Genomic DNA, 17868 nt, shown 5'->3' with positions numbered 1-17868 from the left:
AACAATCATGTTCCATGATCAGCCCGATCCCGAGTACTACAATGGGGACACTCCTCTAAATTAACTGGGCATCCAGGGGTTAATCGGACACTGGAGTTCCTGAGGCAGAAATTCTGGTGGCCCAACATGATTGAGGATGTGAGATCCTTCGTTACGGCCTGCTCCACCTGAGCCCAAAGCAAGTGCTCATGACTCCGACGGGCTGGGTTGCTCCAACCTCTGCCCTGGTTCCACCTGTCCATAGACTTTATCACAGGGTTACCCCCATGCCAAGGGCTTAACACTATCCTGGCCCACGATCCGAGACAATGTCCTGGGGAAGTCCGTGTTATTGAAAGACATGGGTAGTCATGAGATCAGCGGTTCGCCAGGCCAAGCTAAGCAATCGGGGGAAAAGGGCCTTGGTCAAGGTGGTGACCAAAACCCGATGGTCACTTTGACAGAGCTCCAGAGTTCCTCTGTGGAGATGTGAGAACCTTTCAGAAGGACAACCATCTCTGCAGCACTCCACCAATCAGGCCTTTATTGTAAATTGGCCAGATGGAAGCCACTCCTCAGTAAAAAAGCACAACAGCCTGCTTGGAGTTAGCCAAAAGGCCCGTAAAGGACTCTCAGACCATGAGAAACACGATTCTCTGGTCTGATGAAATCAAGATTGAACTCTTTGGCTTGAATGCCAATCGTCACATCTGTAGGAAACCAGGCACCATTCATCACATCGCCAATACCATCCCTACAGTGTAGCACGGTGGTGGCAACATCATGCTGTGGGGATGTTTTTCAGCGGCAGGGACTGGGAGACTAGTCAGGATCGAGGGAAAGATGAACGGAGCAAAGCATGGAGAGATCCTTGATAAAAACCAGGAGTTTCAGGACATCAGACTGGGGCAAAGGTTCACCTTCCAACAGGACAACGACAGTAAGCAAGTCTCTGAATGCCCTTAAGTCTGGCTCTGGCTGAGACCTGAAAATAGCTGTGCAGCGACGCTCCCCATCCAACCAGACAGAGCTTGAGAGGATCTGCATAGAAGATAGGAGAATCTCTCCGAATACAGGTGTGCAAAGCTTGTAGTGTCATACCTAACTTATTCTTTACAGAGTCAAGTATATTTGTCAAGGCCTCAATTATTCCTTGACTTGCACCATTCATTCTCGCTGTCTATAATTCTGTTATAACTTCTAATAGTAACAAATTGGGAGAGAGTGAGGTGATTGCCATTTTGAAGTTCCCACATTTTAAGTTATTTTTGTTGGACATTACATAATTGGGAATAAGCTGGCTTGCCGCATCCTCCACAAACGTCACACCCCACAAAAACATTTCCTGGCATAACTTCATAGTTTTTCAGAATTCTGATTGGTTTTATGCTTTAGCTGAGATTATTCTTTACAGAGTCAAGTTTATTTGTCCAGGACTCAATTATTCCTTGATTTGCACCTTCTCGCTGTCGTTAATTCTAAAGTTATAACTTCTAATAGTAACAAATTGTGAGAGAGTGAGGTGATTGCCATCTAAAAGCCAACATTGATTTTGCGGCAGTGCTGCCTGACAGCATCGTCTCTGATTGATTAAGTAACATAATGTAATAAAAAATGTAATAACTCAAAAAATATAAAAGAGGTTTGCATTTGGGACTTTTGATGTGTATACTAATGTAAATTCTAATGTTATATGTGGCTACCTACCTTTTTAAAGTGATTCCAACTGGTACCAATGTTTTAACATTTCCAACTACGAAAGAAACAAACGAGATGTAGGGTATAATACTTACAACCATACCATTTAGCGACACCCAGCAATCTTGGGGGAAATCTTGTAGGAGGGGAACCAGGAACTGTAGGCAACCATCCCAGTGGCAGAGCAGTAGCATCATCCCTATCAGATTAAATATTCTTACCACAGCACTGGCCAGGTCGTAGGTCATATGGAAGATCTGGAGACAGAGAAAAGAGAAGGGGGAAAAAATATGTTAAGATACAAGGATTCACATATTAATAGTTCTCGGACAAAGATGATTGCTCCGAAACGCGACATTATTAACCATTTTTGAAAGGAATTAAGTTACTAACCTGAAGCTCAGTATTTCAGTTTTACATTCCTCAGACTGAGCACCCTTTCAACAGTCCAGAAAAAACTTCAAATTGTGGTTAGAGCGCAAGCGTACTACAACTATCCAAAAATAGTTGTTTTTGTAGTCCAAAAATCTCATTTTAAAGCAGTAGTAGAGAGGAGAGACGCAGCCATTTTGGCCACAGGAGAATTTCAATCACTTTACAACACGGTGTAAGTGTAATTCACAGATGTTTGGGTATTCAGTATTTGTCATTGACATCATCCAAAGCAAACAGACCACAGTGAAATGGCAAAAAATGTAAGGTTGCTGTACGCAGGGGGAATAAGTTCAGAAGAGGGCATAGCCAAGCCAATGCACTAGCCACAATAATAGCACATTTCACAGCTTGTAATGATCAAACAACTGTTTATTTAATCTTAACGGGATTGCTGAGTACACAATTTCTAACACTTCCAGTTTAACACTTCCAGTCAGACATGTTATTAAATTAACACGTAAAGCATTTTCCTTTAAAAAATATGTTTTAGTTACAGTTGAACCCCCATCCACACTATACATGCTTTACTAATACCCATATCATCTATTCAAAATAAACTGGATTTAACCATGGAGACATGAGATGACATGAGCAGACAGAGGGAGAGAACCAGAGAGATAGAGATCTAGAGAGAACGAGAGAGTGACACGATAACAATCATGTTGCTTAGTCAGAGCGAACCAGGGCGCTGCTAGAATAAAAGCCAATCTTCAGTGTGACTGAACAGGTCTGGAGAAAAGGATTGGCTGACATTGGATCAGAACAAAATAGAATCTCCTCACACTTATATGAGTTCCACTCTATCTGCTAATTAGTTCTCATTTGCATAGGAAACCCATTATTTATATCCTGGCTCAATATTCCATTACCCATTTTGGCCAAAGTGCCAATTACTGTCTTTCTGCAAAAAACCTGGAAGTGTTTGAGTGAAAATTCACAAAGTTCCAGTTTCACATGACAAACCTGCTATCACCCATTTGTTAAAAATTTAAAATGCAACATTTTGTTGAACCGGTCTGCCTTATCCCTCGTCCCCCACAACATGAAGGACCTAATCCGAGTGGTTGATGAGGTAATTTCTCCATAAACTGCTTTAGAAGTCACTAATGCAGGCATTTAATTGAGTTTTAATGCGTTCTTAAGGTATTAGAATAAAATAAATGTTATTCTTAACATTTTTTTTTCTATATTATTGCCCTGAGGGGGATAAATAAAAGCCATGTCAGAGAAGCAAACTCGGTCTCAACCTTTAAGTCTTTACTGAAAACTCGGTTCCCCTCTTTCCACTGGGATTCTCTGCCTCTAACCCTATTACAGGGGCTGAGTCACTGGCTTACTGGGGCTCTCTCATACCGTCCCTGGGAGGGGTGCGTCACCTGAGTGGGTTGAGTCACTGATGTGGTCATCCTGTCTGGGTTGGCGTCCTCCCCTTGGGTTGTGCCGTGGCGGAGGTCTTTGTGGGCTATACTCAGCCTTGTCTCAGGATGGTAAGTTGGTGGTTGAAGATATCCCTCTAGTGGTGTGGGGGCTGTGCTTTGGCAAAGTGGGTGGGGTTATATCCTTCCTGTCTGGCCCTGTCCGGGGGTGTCCTCGGATGGGGCCACAGTGTCTCCTGACCCCTCCTGTCTCAGCCTCCAGTATTTATGCTGCAGTAGTTTATGTGTCGGGGGGTTAGGGTCAGTTTGTTATATCTGGAGTACTTCTCCTGTCCTATTCGGTATCCTGTGTGAATTTAAGTGTGCTCTCTCTAATTCTCTCTTTCTTTCTCTCTCTCGGAGGACCTGAGACCTAGGACCATGCCCCAGGACTACCTGACATGATGACTCCTTGCTGTCCCCAGTCCACCTGGCCGTGCTGCTGCTCCAGTTTCAACTGTTCTGCCTTATTATTATTGGACCATGCTGGTCATTTATGAACATTTGAACATCTTGGCCATGTTCTGTTATAATCTCCACCCGGCACAGCCAGAAGAGGACTGGCCACCCCACATAGCCTGGTTCCACTCTAGGTATCTTCCTAGGTTTTGGCCTTTCTAGGGAGTTTTTCCTAGCCACCGTGCTTCTACACCTGCATTGCTTGCTGTTTGGGGTTTTAGGCTTGGTTTCTGTACAGCACTTTGAGATATCAGCTGATGTACGAAGGGCTATATAAATACATTTGATTTGATTTGATTTGATAAATACCTATTTGGAATGCTGTTGAATGCTGTAGAGTCAAGGTCTGGAAAAACAAATAGGCCTAATGTAATTCAAGATATTCAAGCAACAATGAGGAAGGTTTTGCCCCTTGTAGAACATTTGCACCTCCCTCTCACTATTATTATAAAGTCAAGGTATCTGAAATTATGTCGCAAGACAGTCTTAACCTGTTAGAGCTCTAGGGGCGCTATTTCATTTTTGGATAAAAAACGTTCCCGTTTTAAGCGCGATATTTTGTCACGAAAAGATGCTCGACTATGCATATTCAGTAGTGTAAGTGAGTGTTTTGCATGCATGAATGTGATAATGCAGGGTGTTGAAAGATGCCAAAGCAAACAATAAAAAAACCCACCAAGAAACACAGCAAAATCTAGAAAGGTGTCTGCATGGAGAGAGTCTCCTCCATGAATGTGGAAGAGGTCTATTTATACTGGGACACACCCGGCCCATGTAGCTGACGACCCTCCCAACTTCGCCCACCGGCATCCTAATAAGGAAACAAGAACAAAGAGAATACGGCAGACAGAGTGGGAGGGTTGTCACAGTTGTGTTTATATTTTTGTTCAGTATATTTACATAAAAACCAAATTCTGTAAGATTTCCAGACTTGGTCCTCCCGAGTGGTGTAGTGGTCTAAGGCACTGCATCACAGTGCTTGAGGCGTCACTACAGACCCATGTTCAATCCCAGGCAGTGTCACAATGGGCCGTGACCGGGAGTCCTGTAGGGCGGCGCACAATTGGCCCAGCGTCGTCTGGGGTAGGGGAGGGTTTCGCCGGGGGGGCTTTACTTGGCTCATCGCACTATAGCAACTCCTTCTGGCGTGCCGGGCGCCTGCAGGCTGACTTTGTCAGTTGAACAGTGTTTCCTCCGACACATTGGTGCATTTGGCTTCCGGGTTAACCTGTTAGAGCTCTAGGGGCGCTATTTCATTTTTGGATAAAAAACGTTCCCGTTTTAAGCGCGATATTTTGTCACGAAAAGATGCTCGACTATGCATATTCTTGACAGTTTTGGAAGGAAAACACTCTGAAGTTTCAGAATCTGCAAAGATTTTGTCTGTAAGTGCCCCAGAACTCATTCTACAGGCGAAACCAAGATGATGCATCACCCAGGAATTAGCAGAATTTCTGAAGCTCTGTTTTCCATTCTCTCCTTATATGGCTGTGATTGCGCAACGAATGAGCCTACACTTTCTGTCGTTCGCCCAAGGTCTTAGCAGCATTGTGACGTATTTGTAGGCATATCATTGGAAGATTGACCATAAGAGACTACATTTTCCAAGTGTCCGCCTGGTGTCCTGCGTCGAATTCGGTGCGCAATTGCCAGCTGCTTCTACTTTACCATTTGATTCAGGGGAGAAAGCATGTGTCCAAGAACAATGTATCAATGAAGAGATATGTGAAAAACACCTTGATGATTGATTCTAAACAACGTTTGCCATGTTTTCAGTCGATATTATGGAGTTAATTTGGAAAAAAGTTCGCGTTTTGAGGACTGAATTTTCGGATTTTTTTTGGTAGCCAAATGTGATGTATAAAACGGAGCTATTTCTAATACACAAGGAATCTTTTTGGAAAAACTGAGCATCTGCTATCTAACTGAGAGTATCCTCATTGAAAACATCAGAAGTTCTTCAAAGGTAAATGATTTTATTTGAAGGCTTTTATGTTTTTGTTAATGTTGCGTGCTGGATGCTAACGCTAATGCTAACGCTAAATGCTAACGCGAAATGCTAACGCTAGCTAGCTACTTTTACACAAATTATTGTTTTCCTATGGTTGAGAAGCATATTTTGAAAATCTGAGATGACAGTGTTGTTTACAAAAGCCTAAGCTTGAGAGATGGCATATTTATTTCATTTCATTTGCGATTTTCATAAATAGTTAACGTTGTGTTATGCTAATGAGCTTGCTGATAGATTTACACAATCCTGGATACAGGGGTTTTTTCATAGCTAAACGTGACGCAGAAAACGGAGCGATTTGTCCTAAACAAATAATCTTTCAGGAAAAACTGAACATTTGCTATCTGAGAGTCTCCTCATTGAAAACATCTGAAGTTCTTCAAAGGTAAAATATTTTATTTGAATGCTTTTCTGTTTTTTTGTGTAAATGTTGCCAGCTGAATGCTAATGCTAAATGCTACATTAGCCATCAATACTGTTACACAAATGCTTGTTTTGCAATGGTTGAGAAGCATATTTTGAAAATCTGAGATGACAGTGTTGTTAACAAAAGGCTAAGCTTGAGAGCTAGCATATTTATTTCATTTCATTTGCGATTTTCATGAATAGTTAACGTTGCGTTATGGTAATGAGCTTGAGTCTGTATTCACGATCCCGGATCCGGGATGGGGAGACCAGAAAGGTTAAAGTTAATTCCGTGGTCATAATTGCTGAATAACTACTAAGCAAGCAACACATATTATAGAAGACAACTTTTCACAGCTACAGATGTAGGATCTTAATTTGAGCCAGTTTGCTACAGCAGGAAAATATGTGGATTATAATTAACAGAAATTGTTGTAGGGCATAATACATTTTTCGTAAAGGAAAATTGAGTCCGGAATTTCAAAGTGGAAATTACAATCTTCAGAAGCCTTTTTAACCCATTACAGTCTATGCCATTTAAAAAACATGTACAACCCCTTGAAGTATCAAAAAAAATCTAACTTTTTGGGATGAAATATTGTATTTGGCCTTACTGCTATTAGACCATACTAACACATTGAATAACAGATTCACCAAATGGAACAACATGTAGTGAACAATCTAAAGGAACTTTGTTCTGAAGTGTCTGTCCTATATCTAAAGGAAATAAGAAAGATCAGGAAACATATCTAAACATTTTTTGGTACTAAACAATCTCCATATGTACTTCCCTTCATTTTGTCAACTGGTACCAGGGGACCTTCAGACGAGTCTTGTGAGACCTGTTGGTGTCCTAGATATGTACGTGTTAGTGAAAGTCTCACCTTTGTGAACAGGGGGGTCATATTAGTGTGATGCCCCAAATTTTCAGACGCTACAGACAGAAGTTGGCAGATCGGCTATACTGATTTCAGATGAGTCCCAAGAGGCTTTTTACATTATGCTAATTCGATTTCCGTGGGGGAGCAGACATCAACTCTAGGGGGTTAAACCTCCTGCACCAGGGTGATCAAATTAAGACCCTACATCTGTAGATACCAACACATAAGGGTTGGGGTCAATTTAATTAAAATTCCAGTCAATTCAGTATACTGAAATTCCAATTGCATTTATCTGCGATGCTTTTCAATTAAGAAAGTTCAATTGAAATATTGTTTCCTTCTGAAATTGACCCCAACCCTGCAACACGTCGTAAATACTGAACCTGCAATCACATGTACCCTAATCCTTACTTTTGGACTTGATTTTCCCTTACAAAATGTATAAATGCCTACAAAAATGTTATTCATTATAATCCACATACAGTGGGGCAAAAAAGTATTTAGTCAGCAACCAATTGTGCAAGTTCTTCCACTTAAAAAGATGAGAGAGGCCTGTAATGTTCATCATAGGTACACTTCAACTATGACAGACAAAATTAGAAAAAAAATCCAGAAAATCGCATTGTAGGATTTTTTATGAATTTATTTGCAAATTATGGTGGAAAATACGTATTTGGTCAATAACAAAAGTTTATCTCAATACTTTGCTATATACCCTTTGTTGGCAATGACAGAGGTCAAACGTTTTCTGTAAGTCTTCACAAGGTTTTCACACACTGTTGCTGGTATTTTGGCCCATTCCTCCAAGCAGATCTCCTCTAGAGCAGTGATGTTTTGGGGCTGTTGCTGGGCAACACGGACTTTCAACTCCCTCCAAAGATTTTCTATGGGGTTGAGATCATCTGAAGATCATCAAAGGTTAGTGATTTATTTTATCTCTTTCTGCTTTTTGTGACTCCTCTCTTTGGCTGGAAAAATGGCTGAGTTTTTCTTTGGCTTGGTGGTGACCTAACATAATCGTTTTTGGTGCTTTCGCTGTAAAACCTATTCGAAATCGGACACTGTGGTGGGATTAACAACAAGATTACCTTTCAAACGACATTAAATACATGTATGTTTGAGGAATTTTAATTATGAGATTTCTGTTGTTTTGAACTTGGCGCCCTGCACTTTCACTGCCTGTTGTCATATCATCCCGTTAACGGGATTGCAGCCCGCAGCTTGCACCCTCACGCACACATATTACAATTGTCACTTTCTCACTCTCCCACTCAAAGTTCTGCCCTCCCCTTTTATTTTCTACTGACTTCATGATGACTCCATGATGTACTGAAGAAAAAGCATGTGGATGTATTGAAGCCAAGACATACTGGAGCTCTACTGCCAATAGCCCTTCCATTAAACTCATAGGACATGTCTCTCTCTCACACACACACACACACACACACACACACACACACACACACACACACACACACACACACACACACACACACACACACACACACACACACACACACACACACACACACACACACACACACACACACACACACACACACACACACACACACACACACACACACACGGGTCAGATATACTCTCTTCTGCCAATGACCCTCTCATCGACCTTCCAGGACCTGTCACAAACATGTAATCATCACGTCCCTGTCTGTGAGGGAATGTGATTGGACATCCTCCCTGTTACTCAGTCACTCAGGCCCTGTGCTATTCAGGTGTTGTCATTTGCGCTACGCCATGTGGACCCAACATTTATAGTTGAAGGTTTTGTAACACTCCCTCGTAGCGCAGTAGTCTAAGGCACTGCATCTCAGTGCTAGAGGTGTCACTACAGCCTGGTTTGATTAAAGGCTGTATCACAACCGGCTGTGATTGGGAGTCCCAGCATCGTCCGGGTTAGGGCTTGGCCGGGGTAGGCCGTCATTGTAAAGAATACATTTGTTCTTAAATTACTTGCCTAGTTTAAAAACAACACTGCACCATCCTTAACAGAACCCACCTGAGTCTTCCCTCCCTCTCATGCTGTACATCCATCCCCCTCCATGTCAAGGACAAAGCAGGCCATGCTAGGAAGCAGAACGGAAGAGAGAGGAAGGAGTCCAAATACAGACTGATAGATCTCAGTGATGAGTTGGTTCACTGGAAGTTGGTTCACTCTCAGTGATCCAACTCATCTGTGGGGAGGTTCAGTGGCAGTACAAGGGAAGGCTAAAACTTGACAGCAGAGCTAGCTGAAAGGATGGCTGCTTGTCTCACCGTCTCAGTGCTCTGCTCTCTCCTGCTACCTACCACTGCATTGTCTTTACTCGCTCTGCTTTATGTGTCACTGTGTGTTTGATTACACACAGTAAGAAAGAGAGAAACAGCACATGTATTAAGCAACATACTCCTGCAGGACTCAGAGAGGATGGGAAAAACAGGAAGCAGCAACTTTGGCCTATTTGAATTGCTAATGTCTCCCTCACACCCAACGTGGCAAAAACAGAGATGTCTTCACAGCTTGTCTACGCTGTCCTCGTCAACAACATATAATTGAAAACAAAAGAGACCGAGGGAGGGAGAGAGATTTGTGACCTGTTGCCACAAGAAATGGGCAACCAGTGAAGAACAAACACCATTGTAAATACAACCCATATTTATGCTTATTTATTTTCCCTTGTGTTCTTTAACCATTTTTACATTGTTACAACACTATGTATAATATGACATTTGTAATGTCTTTATTGTTTTGAAATTTCTGTATGTGTAATGTTTACTGTTCATTTTTATTGTTTATTTCACTTTTGTATATTATCTACCTCACTTGCTTTGGCAATGTTAACACATGTTTCCCATGCCAATAAAGCCCCTTGAATTGAATTGAATTTAAAATTGAGAGAGAGAGGGAGAGTATGAAGCATGAAGCAAGAGGGCGAGATGCTCATAGAGCAAGAGGCGAGTTAATAGCATCAAGTTGTATATTACTTCCCAGGACCTAAACAGACTTTGTCTAGCTGCAGGTACTCAGGGGCTCAATCCACCTTAATGGAAAACCTCTCTAACCTACAGTAGGCCTAGAGGGCTGGGGTGGGAATTGTTCATGAATCATGATATCCTACCCTAGCCTGGTAGTATAGCTCAGGAGCTTAATTGTGCTTCAGTGACTTCAGAAAGTATTCATACCCCTTGACTTTTATGCATTTTGTTGTGTTAGTCTGAATAAAACATGTATTAAATATTTTTTTAAATCTCACCCATCTACACACAATACCAAATCATGACAAAATCAAAACATGTTTTTAGAAATATTTTGCAAAGTATTCACACCCTTTTGCAATGCCACTCCAAATTGAGCTCAAGTGCATCCAATTTCTGTTGATCATCTTTGAGATGTCACTACTTGATTGGAGTCCACCTGTGGCCAATTAAAATGTTTGGACATAATTTAGAAAGAAACACATCTGTCTAAACAAAGTCCCACAGTTCACAGTGCATGTCAGAGCAGAAACTATACCATGAAGTCCACGGAACTGTCCGTACATTTCCGAGCTAGAATTGTCTGGAGGCATATGCAGTGGGGAGAACAAGTATTTGATACACTGCCGATTTTGCAGGTGTTCCTAAAGCATGTGGAGGTCTGTCATTTTTATCATAGGTACACTTCAACTGTGAGAGACGACATCCAGAAAAACACATTGTATGATTTTTAAGTAATTAATTAGCATTTTATTGCATGACATAAGTATTTGATCACCTACCAACCAGTAAAAATTCCGGCTCTCACAGACCTGTTCGTTTTTCTTTAAGAAGCCCTCCTGTTCTCCACTCATTACCTGTATTAACTGCACCTGTTTGAACTCGTTACCTGTATAAAAGACACCTATCTACACACTCAATCAAACAGACTCCAACCTCTCCACAATGGCCAAGACCAGAGAGCTGTGTAAGGACATCAGGGATATGATTGTAGACCTGCACAAGGCTGGGATGGGCAAGCAGCTTGGTGAGAAGGCAACAACTGTTGGCACAATTATTAGATGGAAGAAGTTGAAGATGACGGTCAACCACCCTCGGGCTGAGGCTCCATGCAAGATCTCACCTCGTTGGGCATCAATGATCATGAGGAAGGTGAGGGATCAGCCCAGAACTACACGGCAGGACCTGGTCAATGACCTGAAGAGAGCTGGGACCACAGTCCCAACGAAAACCATTAGTAACACACTACGCCGTCATGGATTAAAATCCTGCAGAGCACGCAATGTCCCCCTGCTCAAGCCAGCGCATGTCCAGGCCCGTCTGAAGTTTGCCAATGACCATCTGGATGATCCAGAGGAGGAATGGGAGAAGGTCATGTGGTCTGATGAGACAAAAATAGAGCATTTTGGTCTAAACTCCACTCGCCGTGTTTGGAGGAAGAAGAAGGATGAGTATAACACCAAGAACACCATCCCAACCGTGAAGCATGGAGGTGGAAACATCATTCTTTGGGGATGCTTTTCTACAAAGGGGACAGGAAGACTGCACCGTATTGAGGAAGGATGGGGCCATGTATCGCGAGATCTTGGCCAACAACCTCCTTCCCTCAGTAAGAGCATTGAAGATGGGTCGTGGCTGGGTCTTTCAGCATGACAATGACCCAAAACACACAGCCAGGGAAACTAAGGAGAGGCTACGTAAGAAGCATCTCAAGGTCCTGGAGTGGCCTAGCCAGTCTCCAGACCTGAACCAAATAGAACATCTTTGGAGGGAGCTGAAAGTCCATATTGCCCAGCGATAGCCCCGAAACCTGAAGGATCTGGAGAAGGTCTGTATGGAGGAGTGGGCCACAATCCCGGCTGCAGTGTGTGAAAACCTGGTCAAGAACTACAGGAAACTTATGATCTCTGTAATTGCAAACAAAGGTTTCTGTACCAAATATTAAGTTATGCTTTTCTGATGTATCAAATACTTATGTCATGCAATAAAATGCAAATTAATTACTTAAAAATCATACAATGTGATTTTCTGGATTTTTGTTTTAGATTCTGTTCTGTACCTATGATAAAAACTACAGACCTCTACAAGCTTTGTAAGTAGGAAAACCTGCAAAATCGGGCAGTGTATCAAATACTTGTTCTCCCCACTGTATCTGGGGAAGGGTATAAAACCATTTCTAGAGTGTTGAAAGTTCCGAAAAGCACAGTGGCCTCCATCATTGGTAAATAAATAAAAACATTTAACTACCCAGTCTCTGCCAAGAGCTGGCCGTCCGATCAAAATGAGCAACAAGGCAAGAAGGTCCTTGGTCAGGGAGTTGACCAAGAACCCACTGACTACTCTGACAGAACTACAAAGTTTGTTGGCTGAGATGGGAGACCCTGCCAGAAGGACAACAGTCCCTACAGCACTTCACCCATCTGGGCTTTGTGGTCGCCAGATGGAAAAAAGCACATGACAGCATGCCTGGAGTTTGTAAAAGGCACGTAAAAGACTGAGAACATAAGGCAAAAGATTCTGTGCTCTGATGAGACAAAAAATATAACTATTTGGCATGAATCCAAAGTGCTATGTCTGGAGAAAACCAACACCAACCCTACTGTAAAGCATGTTGATGGCAGTATTATGCTATGGGATGCTTTTCAGCGTCCTGATAGCATGATACATTTGTAAATTGCAAAGACTTTGAAAAACATGTTTTTACTTTGTCATTATGGTGCATTGTGTATAGATGGGTGGGCAAAAAATCTGTTTAATCAATTTTGAATTCAGGCTGTAAAATATACAAATGTGGAAGTCAAGGGGTATCAAATCAAATGTTATATGTCACATGCGCAGAATACAACAGTGAAATGCTTACTTACAAGCCCTTAACAACATTGTGGTTTTAAGAAAAATAAGTGTTAAGTAAAAATTGATAAAGAACAAATAGTTAAAGTGCAACAATAAAATAACAGTAGTGAGGCTACATACAGGGGGTACCGGTACAGAGTCAATGTGTGGGGGCACAGGTTAGTCGAGGTAATTGGGGTAATATGTACATGTAGGTAGAGTTAAAATGACTATGCATAGATAATAACCAGAGAGTAGCAGCAGCGTAAAAATGGGGGTGGGGGATGCAAATAGTCTGGGTAGACATTTGATTAGCTGTTCAGGAGTCTTAAGGCTTGGGGATAGAAGCTGTTAAGAAGCCTTTTGGATCTTGACTTGGCAATCATTAACACTGTGTCTCAGAAGTTTCCGTCCATGACTGATGCAACCCGAAAAGAGTTAATGAGTACTTGAGGTCACAGAGAAAGTCTGGACATGCTCTCCCTTATGTAAGGAATTGGGCAATTTCTCATGTTATAAACACATTTTGTTCATAAAATAATGATAAAAAATTATCTTTCAAACTGCAGATGTTGATTTAGTCATGGATCCATCACGAATCACTATGGGAATAAATATCACTGATTTACAGAAATATTGGAACAAAGCACCATATTTTCCAATCCATTCTCATGTAAGAAAGCTAATGTTTAAGTTCCTTGCTCAGAACATGAGAACATATGAAAGTTGGTGGTTCCTTTTAACATGAGTCTTCAATAATCCCAGGGAGGAAGTTTTAGGTTGTAGTTATTATAGGAATTATAGGACTATTTCCCTCTATACGATTTGTATGTCATATACCTTTGACTATTGGATGTTCTTATCGACACTTTAGTGTAAGAGTATAGCTTCCGTCCCTCTCCTCGCTCCTACCAGGAACACAGAGTTACCCATGCAGAGCAAGGGGAACAACTACTCCAAGTCTCAGAGCGAGTGACGTTTGAAACGCTATTAGCGTGCACCCCGCTAACTAGCTAGCCATTTCACATCGGTTACACCAGCCTAATCTCGGGAGTTGATAGGCTTGAAGTCATAAACAGCGCAATGCTTGAAGCATTGTGAAGAGCTGCTTGCAAAACGCACGAAAGTGCTGTTTGAATGAACGCTTACGAGCCTGCTGGTGCCTACCATTCACTCAGTCAGACTGCTCTATCAAATCATAGACTTAATTATAATATAATAACACACAGAAATATGAGCCTTAGGTCATTAATATGGTCGAATCCGGAAACTATCATCTCGAAAAACGTTTTTTCTTTCAGTGAAATACGGAACCGTTCTGTATTTTATCTAAAGTTGGCTTCCATAAGTCTAAATATTCCTATTACATTGCACAACTTTCAATGTTACGTCATAATTCCGTAAAATTCTGGCAAATTAGTTTGCAACGAGCCAGGCGGCCCAAACTGTTGCATATACCCTGATTCTGCGTGCAATGAACGCAAGAGAAGTGACACAATTTCGCCTGGCTAATATTGCCTGCTAACCTGGATTTCTTCTAGCTGAAATATGCAGGTTTAAAAATATATACTTCTGTGTAATGATTTTAAGAAAGGCATTGATGTTTATGGTTAGGTACAGTCGTGCAATGATTGTGCTTTTTTTCGCAAATGCGCTTTTGTTAAATCATCCCCCATTTGGCGAAGTTGGCTGTCTTTGTTAGGAAGAAATAGTCTTCACACAGATCGCAACGAGCCAGTCGGCCCAAACTGCTGCATATACCCTGAATCTGTTGCAAGAGAAGTGACACAATGTTCTTAGTTAAAATAAATTAATGTTAGCAGGCAATATTAACTAAATATGCAGGTTTAAATATATATACTTGTATATTGATTATAGGAAAGGTATTGATGTTTATGGTTAGGTACACGTTGGAGCAACGACAGTCCTTTTTCGCGAATGCGCACCGCATCGATTATATGCATCGCAGGACACGCTAGATAAACTAGTAATATCATCAACCATGTGTAGTTAACTAGTGATTATGATTGATTGATTGTCTTTTATAAGATAAGTTTAATGCTAGCTGGCAACTTACCTTGGCTTCTTACTGCATTTGCGTAACAGGCAGGCTCCTCGTGGAGTGCAATGCAAGGTAGGTGGATAGAGCGTTGGACTAGTTAACCGTAAGGTTGCAAGATTGAATCCCCGAGCTGACAAGGTAAAAATCTGTCATTCTGTCCCTGAACAAGTCAGTTCCTAGGCCATCATTGAAAATAAGAATGTGTTCTTAACTGACTTGACTAGTAACATAAAGGTGTAAAAGGAAAACATTTAATTAAATAAAAAAATCGGCCAAATCGGTGTCCAAAAATAGAGATTTCCGATTGTTATGAAAACTTGAAATCGGCCCTAATTAATCGGCCATTCCGATTAATCGGTCGATCTCTAGTATGTATTGTAGACTGCACAGTAGCCTAACAAACAAATAAACACATTTCGTGAATAAAACAATGATAAAAAATACTCCTTCAAAATGCAGATGTTGATTTAGTTATGGATCCATAAAGAATTACTATGGGAATAAATATCACTGATTTACAGAAATATTGGAACAAAGTTGTCTAATGAAGGCGAACAATTTAGAATCCTCCGATCCCGTAGCCTACTCCCAACGTCACATTGTACAGCGCCAGAGAAATCCTGAGGGTTTCATGTTTTGTTTGACTCTGAATAGAAACCCCATAATATTAATCAAATTAATTAAGCCAAATTTCTTAAAATCAATCCCATATACTATGTTATTACAACCAAGGTTTTAAATTTAAAATTCTTTGGTAATGCCAATACGGAATACTATGCCCTCTGGTGGTCAAACTATGGAGACACTGGCTGGAAGACCCATTTCTCAGAGGAGCGCTATTGGATCTGGGATTTCCAGCTCTTCCGTCTGGCCAGGCCCACTTCTCACTCTCGGGGCCGCCCACCTGGCGAGGGGTAATTCATGCATACTCCAACTCTCCCGCTGCTAACCACCGGTCCTGGCAACCATCATTGCGCACACCTGCTCCTCATTGTTATGCACACCTGGACTTCCTCATCGCCCTGATTCTTTCCCCCTGCGTATGTTAAACTTATATTAAATGAACACCAAAGAAAACCGCAATCAAGTAAACAGAAATCAGCAAACTCCACATTTTCCCCAACACAATCATTAATTAATTCATAGCTAAAGAAATGTATGTCTCACAAGCAAAGGACTCATGCAGGCTTTGCAAAGGACACATCAAGTTGCATGCAGCGTACACACAATGCCCTCTATGCATCTTTAAATTGGGGAAGGCTGTAAATGACCTCCAGTTAAGGTTACTGGGGATTAATAGAGGATTTATTTGAAGGGATTAAAACAGTGACTGGCTATTACAATGAAGGATGACAAACTATTTCCAAGGAAATGGCTTCCACTGCCTTCCTCTTAAATTTCTTGCAATCTTTCCTCATCAGTTTTTTATTGTGACAGTAGTAATGTGTGCAATTGCAAAAATATTGTGCTGTGATCAAATGGAAATTTGTGATTGTTTTCAACTATCTTATTATTTCCTCCTCGTCTGTTGCTAAATGCAGTTAGGAGAAATGTATATACAGAGCAAATCTGAAGACCCAGATCCAATCAAACATGCCTTCATTTATGGAGTGTAAACAAAATACTGCAAGTGCACATACAAATATCGTATTAGGAAAATTGGAAGCATCTGTCACGCCCTGGTCTTAGTATTTTGTGTTTTCTTTATTAATTTGGTCAGGCCAGGGTGTGACATGGGTTTTGTATGTGGTGTGTTTTGTCTTGGGGTTTTTGTTAGGTATTGGGTTTGTATTATAATAGGGGTATATAGCATAGTTTATGGCTGTCTGGATTGGTTCTCAATCAGAGGCAGGTGTTTTTCGTTGTCTCTGATTGGGAACCATATTTAGGCAGCCATATTCTTTGAATGTTTTGTGGGTGATTGTTCCTGTCTTTGTGTTTGCACCAGATAGGACTGTTTTAGGTTTTCTCACGTTTGTTGTTTTTGTTAGTTATTTCATGTGTAGTGTCTTTATAAATTAAAGAACATGAATAACCACCACGCTGCATTTTGGTCCGCCTCTACTTCACCTAAAGAAAGCCGTTACAGCATCACCTATTAGGGGTACTTCTACGGCGTATAAAACTACTTAAGGCATCTGCATTAACTGCTGAATTGTTGCTACATAAGACCGAATCGAGCCGGTCGGTCACATATTAGGAAGATGTTCCTAATGATGTTCCTCAGTGTATAAAGAGTGACGTGAATACCTGTATATATTTGAAATTGTGTTTTTTTACATTGGATAAAAGAGACTCAGAGCTAGAAAATGGCATTCTTACACTACAGTTGAGGAGCAATGGGAAAGTAATTCTGCTTTGAATGTTGATAAACTTGTAACCTCACTTTTGAGACAATGGAGCTTGACATTTCAACATCATTCACACCCTCTTAAGCCTTACCCCCACCCATCTGTGAGGCCATGTACTAAACAACCAAAGATTTCAAGACTAAAGGTTGGTTCATACTACGTCTATCGACCGCTAACGCAGTGACATCATGAATGTTCTATTGTCATCCGACATCAAACTTGTCGTTATGAAAATGTATAAACACAAAAACTACAGGCTGCATGACATCAGCAGCCTGGTTGTCCAAAATAGCATAACTATTGTATTTTAACACCAATAAAACCACACGTTTAAAAACAAATTTGGGGGGGGGAATATGTGTAC

The 17868-nt window shown here is 41.2% G+C and overlaps 1 protein-coding gene and 1 long non-coding RNA gene across 2 annotated transcripts in view; one reads left to right on the top strand and one right to left on the bottom strand.

The window, feature by feature from the left end:
- The window catches only part of LOC110523996 (potassium/sodium hyperpolarization-activated cyclic nucleotide-gated channel 1-like), a 210439-nt gene that overhangs the window by 130413 nt on the left and 62158 nt on the right, over nucleotides 1–17868 (bottom strand). Inside the window, exon 3 of the mRNA XM_021603242.3 lies at nucleotides 1773–1934. Within this exon, the coding sequence (XP_021458917.2) occupies nucleotides 1773–1934 (162 nt within the window). The remainder of the gene's footprint in view (nucleotides 1–1772; nucleotides 1935–17868) is intronic.
- LOC149983498 (uncharacterized) lies at nucleotides 5089–17194 on the top strand. The gene is made up of 4 exons (XR_016496111.1): nucleotides 5089–5952; nucleotides 6321–6382; nucleotides 8095–8201; nucleotides 9700–17194. It is a non-coding gene; the product is annotated as an uncharacterized LOC149983498 (long non-coding RNA).

This window comes from Oncorhynchus mykiss, chromosome 5 (genome assembly GCF_057628025.1).
Source record: "Oncorhynchus mykiss isolate SJ-2025 chromosome 5, ASM5762802v1, whole genome shotgun sequence".
In the NCBI taxonomy this organism is placed as follows: domain Eukaryota; kingdom Metazoa; phylum Chordata; class Actinopteri; order Salmoniformes; family Salmonidae; genus Oncorhynchus; species Oncorhynchus mykiss.
This window is presented reverse-complemented; position numbering and strand designations above follow the sequence as displayed.